The sequence below is a fragment of the Salmo salar genome, chromosome ssa13 (assembly GCF_905237065.1).
Source record: "Salmo salar chromosome ssa13, Ssal_v3.1, whole genome shotgun sequence".
NCBI lineage: Eukaryota > Metazoa > Chordata > Actinopteri > Salmoniformes > Salmonidae > Salmo > Salmo salar.
In genome coordinates, this window is record NC_059454.1 from 77,013,326 (window position 1) to 77,031,615 (window position 18,290).

The 18,290-nt window shown below is 42.4% G+C and overlaps 2 protein-coding genes across 2 annotated transcripts in view; both read left to right on the forward strand.

Annotated features, from left to right (window-relative positions):
* The window catches only part of LOC106567995 (polypeptide N-acetylgalactosaminyltransferase 10), a 141,812-nt gene extending 130,539 nt beyond the window's left edge, over positions 1-11,273 (forward strand). Inside the window, exons 8-12 of the mRNA XM_014137962.2 lie at positions 995-1,102; positions 5,757-5,978; positions 6,328-6,444; positions 7,511-7,660; positions 8,057-11,273. Of these exons, the coding sequence (XP_013993437.1) occupies positions 995-1,102; positions 5,757-5,978; positions 6,328-6,444; positions 7,511-7,660; positions 8,057-8,221 (762 nt within the window). The 3' untranslated portion in view covers positions 8,222-11,273. The remainder of the gene's footprint in view (positions 1-994; positions 1,103-5,756; positions 5,979-6,327; positions 6,445-7,510; positions 7,661-8,056) is intronic.
* Positions 11,274-15,994: 4,721 nt separating this feature from the next.
* LOC106567994 (dehydrogenase/reductase SDR family member 11) overlaps positions 15,995-18,290 on the forward strand; it is a 55,180-nt gene continuing 52,884 nt past the window's right edge. The window contains exon 1 of the mRNA XM_014137961.2: positions 15,995-16,326. Coding sequence (XP_013993436.1) covers positions 16,195-16,326 — 132 coding nt within the window. The 5' untranslated portion in view covers positions 15,995-16,194. The remainder of the gene's footprint in view (positions 16,327-18,290) is intronic.

An 18,290-nucleotide genomic window follows, 5' to 3' on the forward strand; every position in this document is an offset into this window, starting at 1 on the left:
TTCTTGGCCTTCTTGATCATCTCTAACCAAAACAGGGGATCTCTGGCATAACGTGACATTTTCTAACGCTCCCATAGGCTCTCAGAAGGCGCCAGAACGATGAATGGTGACTTTGCAGGCCATGGCTGAAAAACAGTAGCGCATTTGGATAGTGGTCGATCTGAGAACAATGAGACTGAGGCGCGTGCACAAGCCGACACCATGTTTTTATTTTTTCGTCTTTGAACGAAAACAGGGTTTCCCGGTCGGAATATTTAATCGATCTCTCTGTTATTCCCTCCTATCTTTTAATTTGTCATTATTTTTCTCTGCCCTTTTGTCCAGTTTCTTTCTCAGTTTAGTGAGCATGCTTATGAAGCACACACATATGATGGAGGGTTACAAATCAGTATCAACAGCTACCACACGATGGTGCTTCCGACAGCCTCTCGTCCCCTTCAGGCCTGCAACACACAAAGTTTACAGTAGACTTGTTTTGGCTTGTGGCTCAAAGCTTTCACCTGACTCAGAAGAGTCAACCTGAAGTATGTCACATTCAAACTGTGACATTTCAGTCCTGCGTTTGGCATCATGCAGTCTTAATACTGTACATATTTCTACACATTTTCTGACTTGTCAGGTTTTCCTTCAGTCTTAGCCAGGACTGCTCTAAATATGTCATAATTGATGTGTTGGTCCAAAGAGCCCCAGGAGGCATTTGTAATAGTCTCACTCTCTGTCAGTATGGTGATGATATCACTGTATAGCTAATCGTACCTCCTGCCTGCCTCCCTCCCTCCCTGCTACCTTTATCTATCTTCCCTCCAATCCCTCCCTCTGGAACCACTCTCTCTTTTCTCCTTCCCTGCTCGCCTAGTACCTGTCAGCCTCATGTCCTCACACTGTTCACAGCTACACACCAAGGGCACACGGATACACACACACTAACACAGCAGTGCTGCCATGATCCCCACACAGCTGTCTGTTAAGCCTCTCTCTTTCTCTTCCCCCTCAGGTGTGGATGTGTGGTGGGCGTATGGAGGACATCCCATGCTCCAGGGTGGGTCACATCTACAGGAAGTATGTTCCCTACAAGGTCCCCGGCGGGGTCAGCCTGGCCAGGGTGAGTGTTGGATTGGTTCCTAGACCCACCTTTTCCTCTCGCTTCTCCTCTTTATAAGGAATCTACAAAGATAAAACTTAAGTGTCTAGTGAAAAGAGCATTCATCTCTGCTGAGTTTCTCTGCAATAGTTGGACACCTTTATATTGCCGCCACAAACCCACCTACTCTCGTCACATCCATCAGGAATACTGTGGAATGTTTGAAGTGAACGTTGATTGTGTTCCACAGTCAGGCCCGCAAGTGGGAATGAACGAGTGAGAAACTCCTCTTTTCTTTTTGGTGGTGAATTGATTTAACCTCCTCATGCACCTGCCTCGCCTGGCGCTGTGTTTTAACAACGTAAGCATTCAGAAAAAAGAGACCTAACAAATGCCTTTGTTTTTTTCCCCCTGCTTTTCTTCCTCCTTGTGATACGGCCCCCTATTGGTTTTGTCCCCAAAATACACAAAGCTAGATAAGTGACCTTGATGAGGAATACGCTGTAAAGACACTTTAACCTTTCTGGCGCAGGAATTCCGCTAGCGACCCACCTCGACAACATCCGGTGAAATTGCAGAGTGTGAAATTCAAATGACAGAAATAGAAATATTTAACATTCATGAAAAGACAAGTGTCATACATCAAAATAAAGCTTAACTTCTTGTTAATCCAGCTGCTGTGTCAGATGTCAAAAAGGCTTTACGGCGAAAGCACACCATGCGATTATCTGAGGACAGCGCCCCGCATACAAAAGCATGAGAAAAAAAAATTCAACCAGGCAGGTGCGCCACGAAAGTCAGAAATAGCGATATAATAAATGCCTTACCTTTGAAGATCTTCTGTTGGCACTCCCATAGGTCCCAGCTACATCACAAATGGTCCTTTTGTTCGATAAAGTCCTTTTTTATATCCCCAAAAACTCAGTTTAGCTGGCGCGCTTCATTCAATAATCCACCGGTTTCCCTCCTTCAAAATGCATACAAATTGAATCCCAAACATTACCAATAACCTTCTCCAAACAAGTCAAACAACGTTTCTAATCAAACCTCAGGTACCCTAATACATAAATAAACGATACAATTTAAGACAGAGAATCGTTATTGTCTTTACCGGAGATAAACAACAAAGAACGCGCTCTCATCTATGCGCATGAAAACACTACAGCCAAAATGGGAGCCACTTAGAAAAACTACAAATTCTAGCAAATTTTTCCAAAAATTCCAGCCTGAAATTCTTTCTAAAGACTGTTGACATCTAGTGGAAGCCCTAGTAACTACAATATGGGAGGATTTCGCCTCATAATAAACATGAGTCATTGGAAAAAGTGGTAGGCTGACTTTTTTTTTTTTTTTTTTTGTCCTCGGGGTTTCACCTGCCATATCAGTTCTGTTATACTCACAGACATTATTTTAACACATTTAGAAACTTTCGAGTGTTTCTATCCAAATCTACCAATTATATGCATATCCTAGCTTCTGGGCCTGAGTAACAGGCAGTTTACTTTGGGCACGCTTTTCATCCGGACGTCAAAATACTGCCCCCTATCCCAAAGAGGTTAAACAGGTTTGCAGGTACGGAATCTTTAGATTTGAAAAATAAGTTTTATGCTTCGTTTTTCTTCTGGTCATGTAGTTTATGTGGACACCTCCTCATCGAATGTCTCATTCCAAAATCATAGGCATTAATATGGAGTTGGTCTCCCTTTGCTCCTATAACAGCCTCCACTCTTCTGGGAAGGCTTTCCACTAGATGTTGGAACATTGCTGCTGAGACTTGCTTCCATTCAGCCACAATAGCATTAGTGAAGTCGGGCACGGATGATGGGCGATTAGATCTGGCTCGCAGTCGGCGTTCCAATGGGTTTGAGGTCAGGGCTCTGTGCAGGCCAGTCAAGTTTTTCCACACCGATCTTGAAATACCATTTCTGTATGGACCTCACTTTGTGCATGAGGGAATTGTCATGCTGAAACAGGAAAGGGCTTTCCCCAAACTGTTGCCACAAAGTTGGACGCACAGAATCATCCAGAATGTCATTGTATGCTGTAGCGATACGATTTCCCTTCACTGGAACTAAGGGGCCTAGACCGAACCATGAAAAACAGCCCCAGACCATTATTCCTTATCCACCAAACTTTACAGTTGGCACTATGCATTTGGGCAGGTAGCGTTCTCCTGGCATCCGCCAAACCCAGATTCTTCCGTTGGATTGCCAGATGGTGAAGCGTGACTCATCACTCCAGAGAATGCATTTCTACTGCTCCAGAGTCCAATGGCGGCGAGCTTTACACCACTCCAGCCGACGCTTGGCATTGCACATGGTGATCTTAGGCTTGTGGTGCAGCTGCTCGGTCATGGAAACCCAGTTCATGAAGCTCCGAAGGAACAGTTATTGTGCTGACGTTACTTCCAGACGCAGTTTGGATCTCGGTAGTGACTGTTGCAACCGAAGACAGATGATTTTTACGCACTCGGCGGTCCCATTCTGTGAGGTTGTGTGGCCCACCACTTTGCGTCTGAGCCATTGTTGCTCCTTGACGTTTCCACTTCACAATAACAGCACTTACAGTTGACCGGGGCAGCTCTAGCAGGGAATAAATTTGACCAACTGACTTGTTGGAAAGGTGGCGTCCTATGACAGTGCCAGATTTGAAAGTCACTGAGCTCTTCAGTAATGCGTTTCTAGTTCCAATTTTTGTCTATGGCAATTGCATGGCTGTGTGCTCGATTTTTAATACATCTGTCAGCAACGAGTGAGGCGAAATGGCCAAATACACTAATTGGAAGGGGTGTCCACATACCTTTCTGTATATATATATAGTGCATTTCCACGTTCTTTTGAAACCTTTGGAATGCAGCTGAAACAATCCATTATGTATGCTGATCCTTGCCCAAACCATTGGCTTGGTCGGATGTGTAATTGAAAACTATTGGCCTGTTTTGGGGGTTAATTTTTGTGTTGTGTTCCCCCACCATGGGGGAATAGTCTCTCAGATGAGGAAGGCCTGTTCTGTCTGAGTGAGGAATGTTAATGACTTGAGGAGTGGGGTCAATTGTTTATGTATTTCTTCAGAAAGAAGACGCACCAACAAAGACATAAGCACCTTAGAAAAGGCCTCCAGTTAGAAATGGCCGCCTATGCAATAGTTCAAATACATGCATAATATGTACATTCATATTGATTGATTTTCCTTAACATGATGCCGAAAGAATGAAATCTGTGAATGATCGTTGGGTGAATATTGTACCTAAAATAGAAAGTGCCTATTAAGCACAGCTTTGTGTTTAGCATCATCCTGATTTCCTTTTGTTCCTTTTTGAAGTGAGCTCAGAGAAAAGGGTGTAATTCAGAGTCACAGAGACATTAATTGCTGGCCTGCGGCGCCGCTTCTTTTTTTTGCTCCCCCAAAACTTGACTACAGCTGCCTCTCCTAGACACCGCCATCAGCACCACCCCACAGTAGTTGGGACAATAAACCAGAAATTATCGACACCTATCACTTATCGCATGCATTTTGCTGATAATGTTCAGTGGCCTATACTAGAGAAATGTGAAGTTTGAAATGAAACAAGTTTGCTAATATTGGTGATTTGTTAATGGGACAATTGATGGCTACAACCATCAAACTAGTAGTTTAAAGGATCATTTTAAACTGCGGTGCACATTAATGCTAGAAACGTATCATTCTATTATCTCATCAATTCAGGCAATTTATCGCAATATGTATTTTCTTCCATATCGCCCAACTCTACCCCACAGGCACATCCCCTAAACCCTCCTCAACCTGTCTTTGACTGAAATTAATGAGGTATTATACTGAACAAAAATATAAAACGGAACATGTAAAGTGTTGGTCCCATGTTATAAAATAAAAGATCCCAGATGTTTTCCTAATGTACAAAAAGCTTTATTCCCTAAAATGTTGTTAGTGAGCATTTCTCCTTTGCCATGGTAATCCATCCACCTGACAGGTGTGGCATACCAAGAATCTGAATAAACAGCATGGGGACAAAAGAAGGCCTCTCTAAAATGGTCAGTTTTGTCACACAACACAATGCAACAGATGTCTCACGTTTTGTAGGAGTGTGCAATTGGAATGCTGACTGCAGGAATGTCCACCAGAGCTGTTGCCAGAGAATTGAATATGAATTTCTCTACCGTAAGCCTCCAATGTCGTTTTAGAGAATTTGGCAGTACTTCCAAACGGCCTCACAACGGCAAACCATGTGTAACCACGCCAGCCCAGGACCTCCACATCTGGCTTCTTCACCTGCAGGATCGTCTGAGACCAGCCACCTTAACAGCTGATGAAACTGAGGAGTATTTCTGTCTGTAATAAAGCCCTTTTGTGGGGAACAACTCATTCTGATTGGCTGGGCTTGGCTCCCCAGTGGTTGGTCCTGGCTCCCAAGTGGGTTGGCCTATGCCCACCCATGGCTGGACCCCTGTCCAGTCATGTGAAATCCATAGAATTTTATGATTTCCTCATATGAACTATAACTCAGTAAAATCGTTGTAATTGTTGCGCTTATATTTTTGTTCAGTATATTATTGTTCAGCCATCCAGTAGTCAACGAGACCCCAGAAGACTGACACCATGCATCCATCCCTCTCCTACAGTCATTGTGGAGCAACAATGTTTTAACCCTTTCTCTTCTCCCTTGGTCCCTGTACAGAACCTAAAGCGAGTGGCAGAGGTGTGGATGGATGAGTATGCAGAGTACATCTACCAGCGGAGGCCAGAGTACAGGCACCTGTCAGCAGGAGACATGACTGTGCAGAAGGACTTGAGGAGCAGCCTCAACTGTAAGAGCTTCAAGTGGTTCATGACAGAGGTGGCCTGGGACCTGCCCAAGCACTACCCACCTGTGGAGCCCCCTGCTGCCGCCTGGGGAGAGGTACACATTAATTTACTCGTTTCTTTAGCGAGAGACCGAAAGCTAGAAAGAGAAAAAGTTAGAAGATTGAGATAAGCGCAAGCGAGACAGTAGATGGAGAGAAAGTTAGAAGAGAGAGACCGTGTCTGGCCTGTGACAGCCCGATGTCACATCAGCCGTCAGAGGGCCAAGCTCCTGCCACAGCCTCGTCTTCATCATTACTCGTCACACTTTTTCACTAAAGAGGAGAGCTGACAGATAGTGCTGAGAGATCCAGACAGAGCTCTAGTCAGTGGTTAATACACTGACTAGTATTGAATGATATTTGTCTTTCTCTGTTAACTGGTTTGTCTGCTTCTGTGTGTTCTAGCTGCGCAACGTAGGCAGTGGCATGTGCATGGAGAACAAACACTTTTCGTCTGGGTCACCCATCCGCCTGGAGACATGTCTTAAGGGGCGGGGCGAGGCCGGGTGGAGCCATGGACAGGTGAGGAGCTTAGTACACACAACTAAATACAGACATCTGTCTGCTGTAACATGCTAGTTTTCCTCTAGTTTTGCATACACTTAACCTTCATTTTGTACTGTGTACAGACAGCTTTCTGCCTTCATAAGTACTACCGACACACACACGTTATGTTTTTCTGTTCTCGTGGGGACCTAAAATCTATTTCAGTAACCCTAAACTTAACCCTAATTCTAACTCTAAACCTAACCTCTATTCATAAAGTAGCCATCGTCCTTACAGGGACATGGGAAATGTCCCCACGGAGGTGATTGTTCCTTATTTTACTATCCTTGTGGGGACTTTTGTGGATTTTAGGTCCCCACAAGGTTAGAAGAACCAACCCCCACACACTGGTGCACACTCTCTCTCTCTCTCTCCACACACACACACACACACACACACACACACACACACACAACTTCATTATCTCTTCTGTTCTAATGTAGTCCCATTTTTTTTTCCCCCTTGTCATCCCAAATAATGTTTAGAAGAGCTCATAACCGAATGTTGATGGATGGCCATGTTTTCTCTTTATTTTCTAAGTTGCCTGCTCTGGCTCTGTGCTTTGACAGTTTAATTACAGTAATTTAAAAGGCTGTTGTATTTTAATCTCTGTCATGGTTGCAATTTGTATTCAATGCTGGGACGACAAACAGCATCAGTGCAAATCAAAGAGCTCTTTCTGGCTACAGTCCAAGCCGGAGCCTTTTGAATGTTACAGCAGAGGAGCCCCTTCCAAACAACTATTTTGTTCCCTATGAGTGAACGTCCCGGGGGGGGGGGGGTGACCGATGTTGGAACTCCCAGGGCGGTTCTCTTCGACCCTAGTTCTGAAGACTCACAAGGTGTGCAGGCTTTTGTTCCAGCTTATTACTAACACATCTCAAAGGCTTGATGAGTTAAATCAGATGTTAGTACTGGGCTAGAACAAATGCCTGCCCTGTGGACTCCAGGATCAGGAGTGACACTGGCTCCAAGAGGCGAGCTGGAAGTGGGGGCCCCACTCCTGAGGTGTTCTGATCCACGTTGTCTCTGCCCCCTCCAGGTGTTCACGTTTGGTTGGAGGGAGGACATCCGCGTGGGGGACCCCATGCACACTAAGAAGGTGTGCTTTGATGCCATCTCCCACAACAGCCCCGTCACCCTGTACGACTGCCACGGCATGAAGGGCAACCAGCTGTGGCGCTACAGGAAGGTAAGGTCTCTCTTTCTCACACACATACCCACACACACAATCTTTTTCCAAGTATGAAAAAGGCAAGTTTGTGAGTTGCTTATGGTGCACTTTTTTTGCTCGAGCTGAGCAAGCTTCAAGATGTATTTTTGATCCTTTGTATTTCCTTCTCCTTTTGATGAAATGACACAGCTGCTACTCATTGATAAGGCAGTTTTCTCCTAGATAGAAACCGACATTCACCTTTTAAGCTTGGTGTACCTTGTTAGAAAAAAATGACTCCTAGTTTTCCATGCAGGCTAATAAATATGTATTTTTAAAATTACCTATTTCGGAAAATATTTTCAGTTAAATGCACTGTAATTAAATAAACATTGCCATCTCGTTCACCTCTTTTCTCTCCCTCCATCTCTGTAGGATAAAAGTTTATACCACCACATCAGTAACAGCTGTATCGACAGCAACCCCACAGAGAGAAAGGTGTTTATGAACATGTGTGACCCCAGCGTCCCCAGCCAGCAGTGGGTGTTTGAGAAGACCAACACCACAGTGCTGGAGACATTCAACCGCAGTAACAACTGAGACCAGTAGGGGTCAGCACTGAACCTGAATACCACTCACCCAGGGACTGTGTTGTGTTACTAAGACAGAAGTGGGCTGTTTCTCTAAAAGGGTCTGGGGGGAAAAGGGGGGTTAGCATTGGCAAGCCAGTCTAGACACATCAGTTATTGGGAGATGGAGAAGGTATGGCGCTCTCTGTGGTGGCGGGGACTTCCTGCTTCAAGGGGATTAGGTCTGGCATGGCCATTCTGAGGTTGCCCATCTCACTTCCTTATTCACGCTCCGCTCTGCTTCTCCGTGCATCTCCCAGGTGTCTCTGCCCATATGTCCATCTCCATCACCCTGCGTGAGTGTGCCTCTTACTCAGTCACTCTTTCCATTCTCCTTATTTGGAGCCACTGCTCTGACAGCCCCCCTGAGACTCTCGCTGAACCAAACCCAGACTGACACTTGGGTAAAGCCAGCCAGAAACAACCACTCTCTGCAAAGCACCGTGTTGGTTCTTGTTTTTGTTTTCTTGCTGTGTTCACTTGGCTAGCAGTTTCTCATTCTTGGTTTCCTCTTTATTGCATTGATCGAAAGTGGAGTTGGGCAAACTCTGTCCAAATGTAGAGGGGAAAGAAAAGCCCCCCATCTTTTAGGGAGTTAATTTTTAGATCTGAATGAATAATACTGTAGTAGCAGCACTTTGTCTATTTGAAGAGCTGTGATTTGATGCCAATGATGGATCTCTTCCAGGTGATTTGTCCAGAGAGGGAACTGTAAGGGCTCTAACTACTGTTGTTAGTTTCTTTCTGTCCTATCCCCTGAACAGAGGCTCCATCTGCCCTCTGGGATAAACCCAGGCAGTCTCTGGAACGACCTCATTATGAAAACACTAAACCGTGTGGCAGAAAAACACACTGAGGTCAGCAGCGCCGAGACAGTAGCGAGACCATGGTGGCTTCCCAAACTCATCAGGAGTGTCTCTAGACTGGTTTGCCCAGGGGGAGGGGTTGGTGATGGGTATTATAGGTGTTTTAAATGCATTAAGCACTTGCAATGATAAACTTGAATGAAAATCTTAGTGCCTTGCTGGATGAGAGAAAAAGTATACAACCTGGTCTGACTTGGCCTGGCCTGGTGCCATATTCCAGTCCTCTAACTCCTCCACTGTCTCAGACTGACTGAGATGGTGGAGAGAGAGGCCATCTGAGGTGACACTGGCTCTTAACCATGGATGGGTTTCTACAACACTAATGTATATGTAATGATAGTGAATAGCTGAAGAGACTAGCAAACAACTATGTGTTCTCCTGCCTTTAAAAGTGAACAGCTTCCCTGCAAAGACCCTCTTTATGTTTGTGACATGTCACCATCATGCCATGTTGTTATCATCAAAACCCAGTTGGACATGCAAGCATTCATTAATATTGATTTCCTTTGTTTAGGTTTTGTCGCGTTATCACTTTCTCGGTGTTTCATATTTTCTTTAAGTGTTTTGTCTTAGTTTAATGCAAAGTTTTGACTTGGATGTTGTTCAGAAAGACGGCTTACATTGCCTGCTGTGTAGTTAAGTTTTTGTTCCCCTCTTCTCCTCAGGAATAATTCCAAAGCAGAGTGCATGTAATATGCATGATGCAAAGATCACACCCTTCCTTAATCTAACCATCTTCCTCACCTTTTCGGGAAATCGATATAAATCCAGTACACTAGTATGTGTTGTAGATTTTAACTGTTGGTCAGCAGTTTAAACTAAAAGTGTTCCTTCCATGCTTTGTGGAGAAAATTTGAAGTTCTATTCTAGAAGTTCTATAAGAGAAAGTCTACGTGGAACATTGGTAAGAGATGCTGCACAATATGGCTTTGTGCAACTTTACTTATGAAGGATCTTCATTGCAACATGTAATGTTGTATGTGTTCCTTCTTATTAAACTGAAATGTAGGACTGGCTGGGGAATGCAAAATTGCTCACTTTCTTTGGTTTCACTTTCTATAAATGTTCATAGTTTTACCCAGGCAAGTAAGCAGCATGTATGGAAGACCAAAGCTATTCAAAATGGACATATCTAAGTTAACACTTTTTTGAAGGACATTGAACAAGTTTTCTTGTTTGTTATTTGGTGTTTTATCCCCTGTCTTGGAGTTTTGCGTGTTATTTTTGCAATCCAAAATATAGAATGTCTGGCTATTCCAGCTAAATAGATTTCACAATTATGCTAACATAAGTATTATATCTGTACTAGAATTATAAATTAAGTTGATGAATTGTCCCTTCTCTTTTACACTAATATTATTAGTGAAGTAGCAAAATAACTTCACATGGTTTAAATTACTATAATAGAACTAAGGCTGGAATTCAATCAAACCGCCACTGCGGGTGGAAAAAATGAGACCATGTCCATTGAGGGAAACTTTAAAACCTCCATTTTGATTTATGCTTTTTCTCTTATGCCAGAATGATCGGTCGAAACATGTTTACTTTAAAGCGTTGACGTTTATGTAGTAATGCTATGTTTGTGTCTTGAGGGAGTAAACAGGGTTGTTGTACCTGTTGACGAATGATCATCTTGCAAAGGTGGTAAGACTGCCCCAAATCCATGGCAGTTTATTGAATACCTAGTAGACTGTTTAGTTTATGGAACAAGAATATTTGCAGTACATTGACCCTGTCCATTGCACATGTAAAGAGCATTTATTTTGATTATGTTATGATTTATAACTTGGGTTGGAAGTTGTTAAAAAAAATGTCATTGTGGTTTTAAGCGACATTTTATACAGTGCAATTTTTTCATGATCTTGTGTTGGAATTAAATATTGAGCTAAAATGTGAAGACAATACTACTTTTTTTTAAATAAAAGTTTGTAATGTTTTAGACCATTGTTGGTCATTCACACAATGCTATGTACATGTGTATGCAATTTTTATTTGTAGGGAAGTGTACATTTTGTATCATGAATATCCAATATTTTTTTCTACTGACATAATGACTGTAAAAGTGTATTTAGGTGTTTTAACACACTGTGTACAACTAAACTGGAATTGTGTAATATTTTTTCCTGAAATTGTAAAATAAATGTTTCTATATTTGAATTATTTGTTGTATAGTAAACTGAGAGAATGTTGTTCCTGAATAACTTTGTAATTTTTATGTAGCAATAGTTAAATCCCATCTCAAATTTGAAGAAACAAGGACATGCAGATAATGGAAATAATATTTTTATTTCCAATTTCATTAAGTAATTTAATAATTATTAAACAAATTCACCATATGTGGGCCATGGTTGGTTGTATTCGGAACCACACAAAACATAATTGTAACAACAAACAAAACAAATACAGTTTTTAGTTGGTTGGTCGACTATAGTTGAGACGAGTCACTGTCCTCACTGGACCCTCTGTCTATTCAGACTTCATTCGGACTCTTGAGTTTCCTGGGCCACTGGCTGATTCCCATCCTAGGTCCTCTTCCGAGAAATCGAAAGTACGCTTGGGACTAGCACATTGGAAATGTCACTGTCCTTATACTTCCTATTTTTCTTCAGAGGGTTGCCCTCTAGCTGGTAGCAGCATGGGCTTCTTGAAGGGCTGGACTCCCACCTCCTCTTACAGGTGACCATAGAGGTGAGGAAACTGGCAGACTCATCAGATGCTCTCTTCCTCTTTGAGGGTGTGACCACTGACTGAAAGATTCCTGGGCAATTAGAAGTGGCCAATTCTGTGGCTGTCCTATGGCAGTCCCTTGGCCGTAATGTTCACAATGCAAAAAATATAAACACAATATGTAAAGTGTTGGTCCCATGTTTCATAAGCTGAAATTAAAGATCCCAGAAATGTTCCATACTCACAAAAAGCTAATTTCGCTAACATTTTATGCACAAATTTGTTTACATCCCTGTCAGTAAGCATTTCTTCTTTGCCGAGATCATCCATCCACCTGACAGGTGTGGCATATCAAGAAGCTGATTGAACAGCATGATCATTACACAGGTGCACCTTGTGCTGGGGACAAAAAAAGGCCACTCTAAAATGTGCAGTTTGTCACACTACACAATGCCACAGATGTAATGCTGTCCACTAGAGCGGTTGCCAGAGAATTGAATAAGCTGCCTTCAACGTCACTTTAGAGAATTTGGCAGTACGTCCAACCGGCCTCACTACCGCAGACCGACCACATGTGGGCGAGCAGTTTGCTGATGTCAGCATTGTGAACAGAGAGCACTATGGTGGCAGTGGGGTGATGGTACGGGCAGGTATAAGCTACAGACAATGAACACAATTACATTTTATCAATGGAAATTTGAATGCACAGAGATACCGTGACGAGATCCTGAGGCCCATTATCGTGCCATTCATCCGTCGCCATTAGCTCATGTTTCAGCATGATAATGTATGGCCCCATGTTGCAAGGATCTGTACACAATTCCTGGAAGCTAAAAATGTCCCAGTTCTTCCATGTCCTGCATACTCACCAGACATGTCACCCATTGAGCATGTTTGGGATGCTCTGCATCTACGTGTATGACAGCCTGTTCCAGTTCCCGCCAATATCCAGATACTTCGTACAGCCATTGAAGAGGAGTGAGACAACATTCCACAGGCACCAATCAATCAGCCTGATCAACTCAATGTGAAGGAGATGCCGCGCTGCATGAGCCAAATGGTGGTCACTCCAGATACCGACTGGTTTTCTGATCCATGCTGCTACCTTTTTTTTTTAAAGGTATATGTGACCAACAGATGCATATCTGTATTTCCAGTAATGTGAAATCCATAGATTAGAGCGTAATGAATGTATTTCAGTTGACTGATTTCCTTATGAACTGTAACTAAGTACAATCTTTGAAATTGTTGCCTGTTGTGTTTATAGTTATATTCAGTATAAAATAGATTAGTACTTTATTGTCCAACTTGCGAAGGACATTTGAATGAAAGTTATATATACTATATATACAAAAGTATGTGGTGACCCCATCAAATTAGTGGATTTGGCTATTTCAGCCACACCCGTTGCTGACAGGTTTATATAATCGAGCACACAGCCATACAATCTCCATAGACAAACATTGGCAGTAGAATGGCCTTACTGAAGATCTTAGTGACTTTCAATCTGGCACGGTCATAGGACGCCACCTTTCCAACAAGTCAGTTGGTCAAATTTCTGCCCTGTTAGAGCTGCCCCGGTCAACTGTAAGTGCGATCTTTGTGAAGTGGAAACCGATTAAATAAATACAATAAACTTCACAGGATGGTGAAAGTGCAAGGTGATGAGCTTGATGCTCTTTTCCAATAAATATCAGTGGACTTATTCTGGTGACATGGTCGATACTTGGCTGCCGTTTGACAAATGTATATATTTGCTCTCATGTATACCAGCGAGCTGTTGGCTAGAGCACACCTGCCACACACGCACATTCGCTATATAACGCAACATTTTTTGTGACAAAACCATCAGAGTTGAAAATGCAATGGAAACCCATTTAACTTGTCTTTTTATATGGTACATTGGAATTTAAACCCAAAAGTTATTTTTATGTGCGCTATGTCATCACGCACAGACTTTTATCCGCAACAACCTAATTTGACTGAAACACATCTCTATGGGAGAATGTGCATATTTTATTAATGTGAATTTTAGAATATTTACATGAAAATCTGTCACCAACTGGAAGACTACAGTAGGTAGTGACATCTTCACAAAGTAACTATTGCAAAACAGTAAACCCTCGTCACACCACCAGGATGTGGCATTATTTTGCCACCGAGGGGAGCCAACGTTTCGTAAGTGAATCTGTACAGTTACACGCACACAGTCATGCGATTATTGTGCATAGTCAGATTAATATAATAAATAGTTCGATAAAACGTTTACATGCTTTGCAAAAGTAGATATTTCCAAATCATTTCGTTTACATGGGCACATCTGAAAAAAATCGTCAATTAAAATAAACATATAACAGCGACCATCTTATTTTTGAGGACTATATTTGATTCTTAGTTCGGGCGTTATCAAGTGAAAACTATTTCTAAAACACATATGTTAAATTGTTCACAACTCGCGCTAAAGAACGAGGCATAAACAACTGGTGCTGGCACATGCGCAGATCAAATACACCGCTGGAACTCCAAATAAGGTGTTTACCTAATAATTCTAAAGATTGCTCAGAAAACCAGGTGTTTTCACAAGTCTGCCGGCCCAGGAGGCTCCCTAGCCGTACCCTCAGAGCATGTGCAGACCTTGGGCAGCTGTTGTGTTCTGACATTTTCTTTGGTCTGTTCATCTTTCCCTCAATCCTGACTAGTCTCCCAATCCCTGCCGCTGAAAAACATCCCGACAGCATGATGCTGCCACCACCATCCTTCACCGTAAGGATGGTGCTAGGTTTCCTCCAGACGTGACGCTTGGCATTCATCTTGGTTTCATAAGACCAGATAATCTTGTTTCTCATGGTCTGAGAGTCCCTTTAGGTGCCTTTTGGCAAACTCCAAGCGGTCTGTCATGTGCCTTTTACTGAGGAGTGGCTTCCGTCTGGCCAGTCTACCATAAAGACCTGATTGGTTGAGTGCTGCAGAGATGGTTGTCCTTCTGGAAGGTTCTCCCATCTCCACAGAGAAACTCTGGAGCTCTGTCAGAGTGACGATTGGGTTCTTGGTCACCTCCCTGACCAAGGCCCTTCCTCGATTGCTCAGTTTGGCCGGGCAGCTAGCTTTAGGAAGAGTCTTGGTGGTTCCAAACTTCTTCCATTTAAGAATGATGGAGGCCACTGTGTTATTGGGGACCTTCAATGCTGCAGACATTTTTTAGTAACCTTTCCCAGATATATGGACAATTCCTTCGACCTCGTGGCTTGGTTTTTGCTCCGACCTGCACTGTCAACAGTGGGACCTTATATAGACAGGTTTGTGCCTTTCCAAATCATGTCCAATAAATTGAATTTACCAAAGGTGGACTCCAATCAAGTTGTAGAAACATCTCAGGGATGATCAATGGAAACAGGATGTGCCTGAGCTCAATTTCTAGTCTCATAGTAAAAGGTCTGAATACTTATGTAAATAAGGTATTTGTGTTTTTTATGTTTAATATATTTGCAAAAAAATCTAAAAAGCTGTTTTCCCTTCGTCATTATGGGGTATTGTGATGTCATTATGGGGTATTGTGTGTAGATTGATGAGGATTTTGTTTTATTTAATCAATTTTAGAATAAGGCTGTAACATAACAAAATGTGGAAAAAGTCAAGGGATCTAAATACTTTCTGAATGCACATGTAAGTATGCAACATAAAAGTATAAATGTCAAATTCCTTATTAAGCAAATCAGACAGTAGGATTTTCATGTTTTTATTTATTTATGGCTACCCAGAGCCACACTCAGGCATAATACACAAACAAAGCATTTGTGTTTAGTGACTTCGCCAGATCAGAGGGATGATCAGGGATGTTCTCTTAATAAGTGTGTGAATTGGACCATTTTCCTGTCCTGCTGAACACTAAAAATGTAACAACTACTTTTGGGTGGCAGGAAAAATGTATGGAGTAAAAAGTACATTATTTCTTTAGGAATGTAGTGGAGTAAAATAAAAAGTTGTCCAGAATATAAATAGTAAAATACAGATACACCCGAAAAAAAACTACTTAAGTAGTATTTTAAAGTAGTTTTAATTAAGTACTCTACACCACTGATGAGGGCAAGGGAGAGTTTGAAGACTGCAAATTTAAAAGTCGTAAAATAAACAAGCGGAAGGGGACGTCAACCAAACAAATACACATAGCGCAATGTTTGTCATTTAATATTTAATCCCGAGCGCAGGGATTTCGGTTTCCGCACGGTGCCTTTTCCTGGATGCTGCGAAAACAGGATTAGGGAGGGTTGAACGGTGTAACAGCACGCCCTATATAACACAAGTAACTGTTATGTATATTGTCACTATTGAACCGACATAGCTAGGTAAAATAAAATTACCTATTACACCAGTTGTAAAACTAGTCTTTGTAATAGCTAAATAATTAACTGAAATGGAGCGCTGGAAAGGCAGAGTAGCTCTAGTGACTGGAGCTTCGGTCGGGATTGGAGCGGCTGTTGCACGGGCGCTTGTCCAACACGGCATGAAGGTTGTCGGATGTGCCAGGAATGTTGACAAGATAGAGGTGAGCAAATATAAAACAATGTAAAAGTGAGAACTGTCGCAATCACTCATAGTAGTAAACTACAACAGTTCCTCGAATGTTTGATGTGCGCCAAATGACCAGTTTGCAGATAGTTGACAGTGGCTAGCCAGCTATCTTTTCCCACTGGATTATCTATGATACAGTAGCTAGCGTTAGCCAGCCTTCTAGCCTTCAGTAACAAATACACATTTGTGATTGACTTTGTTGGACTAGCAAATGGAAATAAATGTCACCGATTAAACATATTTTACGCAATCCTTACATGCGAGTTGCATTGATGTAATGCAATTTGCTGTCATATTCCTTGGTGGGTTTTTTTGTTTAATGACAGCGATTACTCACTGCATTTAACGTAGCATAAAGGCTGCTATTAACATTATTCACAGAATAATTCCAGTCCTGGTATTTCCTATGAAATCTTCATGCACCTTTTTAAAGAACATTTTCAATATATTTCCCAGTTATTAACTGCATAGCTAGTAGTCACTATTATTTATATCTTGTTCAGTTATACACGTTCTCTCTTTCCTCAGATTTAAACAGATGTGGCATATCTTGTCACCATTGTATCACTGTCTTCTAAAACAAATGAAGATTTGGTAAAACTACTGAACAGTGTTGTTTGCAGTGTTACAAACACACACAGTACTATCCAGATTGTGCAATAGGCTTCTTTAGCCCTCCACCCATTTTGCTGATCACATGGCCTTCTGTCATGTCAATCGTAACTGATCCAGGTTAGGGCAGAATGGTCCCCAATCCATGACATTTGTAAAACTGCACAGACACTTAGCCTAGTTCCTCTGGATTAATCAGAAACTAGTGCAGTGACTGAGCCATTACAGGGAGTTGCAACCTATAGCCTAGACCAGCCCTACCCTCCTCCATTCATAAGGAAGACTCCCTCCACTTTGAAAAGTTTGGAGTTGTTCCATTGCTTAGCTACAACAAATTATAATTATATTATTGCATTTTATTAGTCTACAAGTCACTACCTTTTGATAGTTTTGTTGATTGACAAGTTCTGACACCTTGCTTGACCACAAAACAAATAGTTAAGAATACATTACGCAATAGGATATTTGTTCTGTATTAGAATAGGCTTGGTTTTACTCAAGATTCCAGTGGCACTTTTACAACCACAGGCCAGCTCTAGTTGGCCAAATATTTGGCCAAGTGAGGGAAAGATGTCAGATTGTGTGGAGGGTGAAGACGGAGCGACAAGCGTTCAACTCCCCCTCTCTGGGACAGACTGCGTCACTTTTATGAGGCCTCTGAGCGTTGTTTGAGTTGAAGGGAAGGTGGGACAAAGCTGGCATTGTACCCCCTCTGCGATGCCCACACTGGGGACTAGCTGTAACAGTGCCAAGAAAGGTATGCTCTGACTTAAAGTCGGGGTTGTAAACTAGGGCTCTTTCACATATCTCTGTATGGTCTGGATCCTAGAGCGTTTAGTACCCTGATCTGCGCTATAAAGGATGTGTGAAATGCAAACGAACCCTGGCTGAAACGAATCCTGGATCTGCGTGAGTAGCGAGCCCAAGATCCAGGACCAGAGTACCAGGTATTGGGACGCAGCAGTGCGAGTCGCGTTGGAACTTTTTGCCAGTTGTAAACAAGCTAGCTTGCTAACGTCATGTAGAATGTGCATCTCGCAAATCACATCCTTAAACGGTTCTTTTCAGGTCTTATTTTGTAGAATTCTCACAAACGTTCTTGGAAACTGAACTCGGGGAACCGAATTTCATGTGTCCATCGCCATTCAATTTTTCTCTACTTCCTCCTTTGGTGCTCTTTTTCTTCTTGGGTAAAATGGTGTGATGAATACAATGTAGGCGCCATATCCCAAGAGTTCTGCGTTCTTTGAAGCCTGAATGAGTGGAGTTGACACAGGCAGAGAGAGCAGTAAAGGACATTGTTTCTGAGAGGGTAGAAAAGGGGTT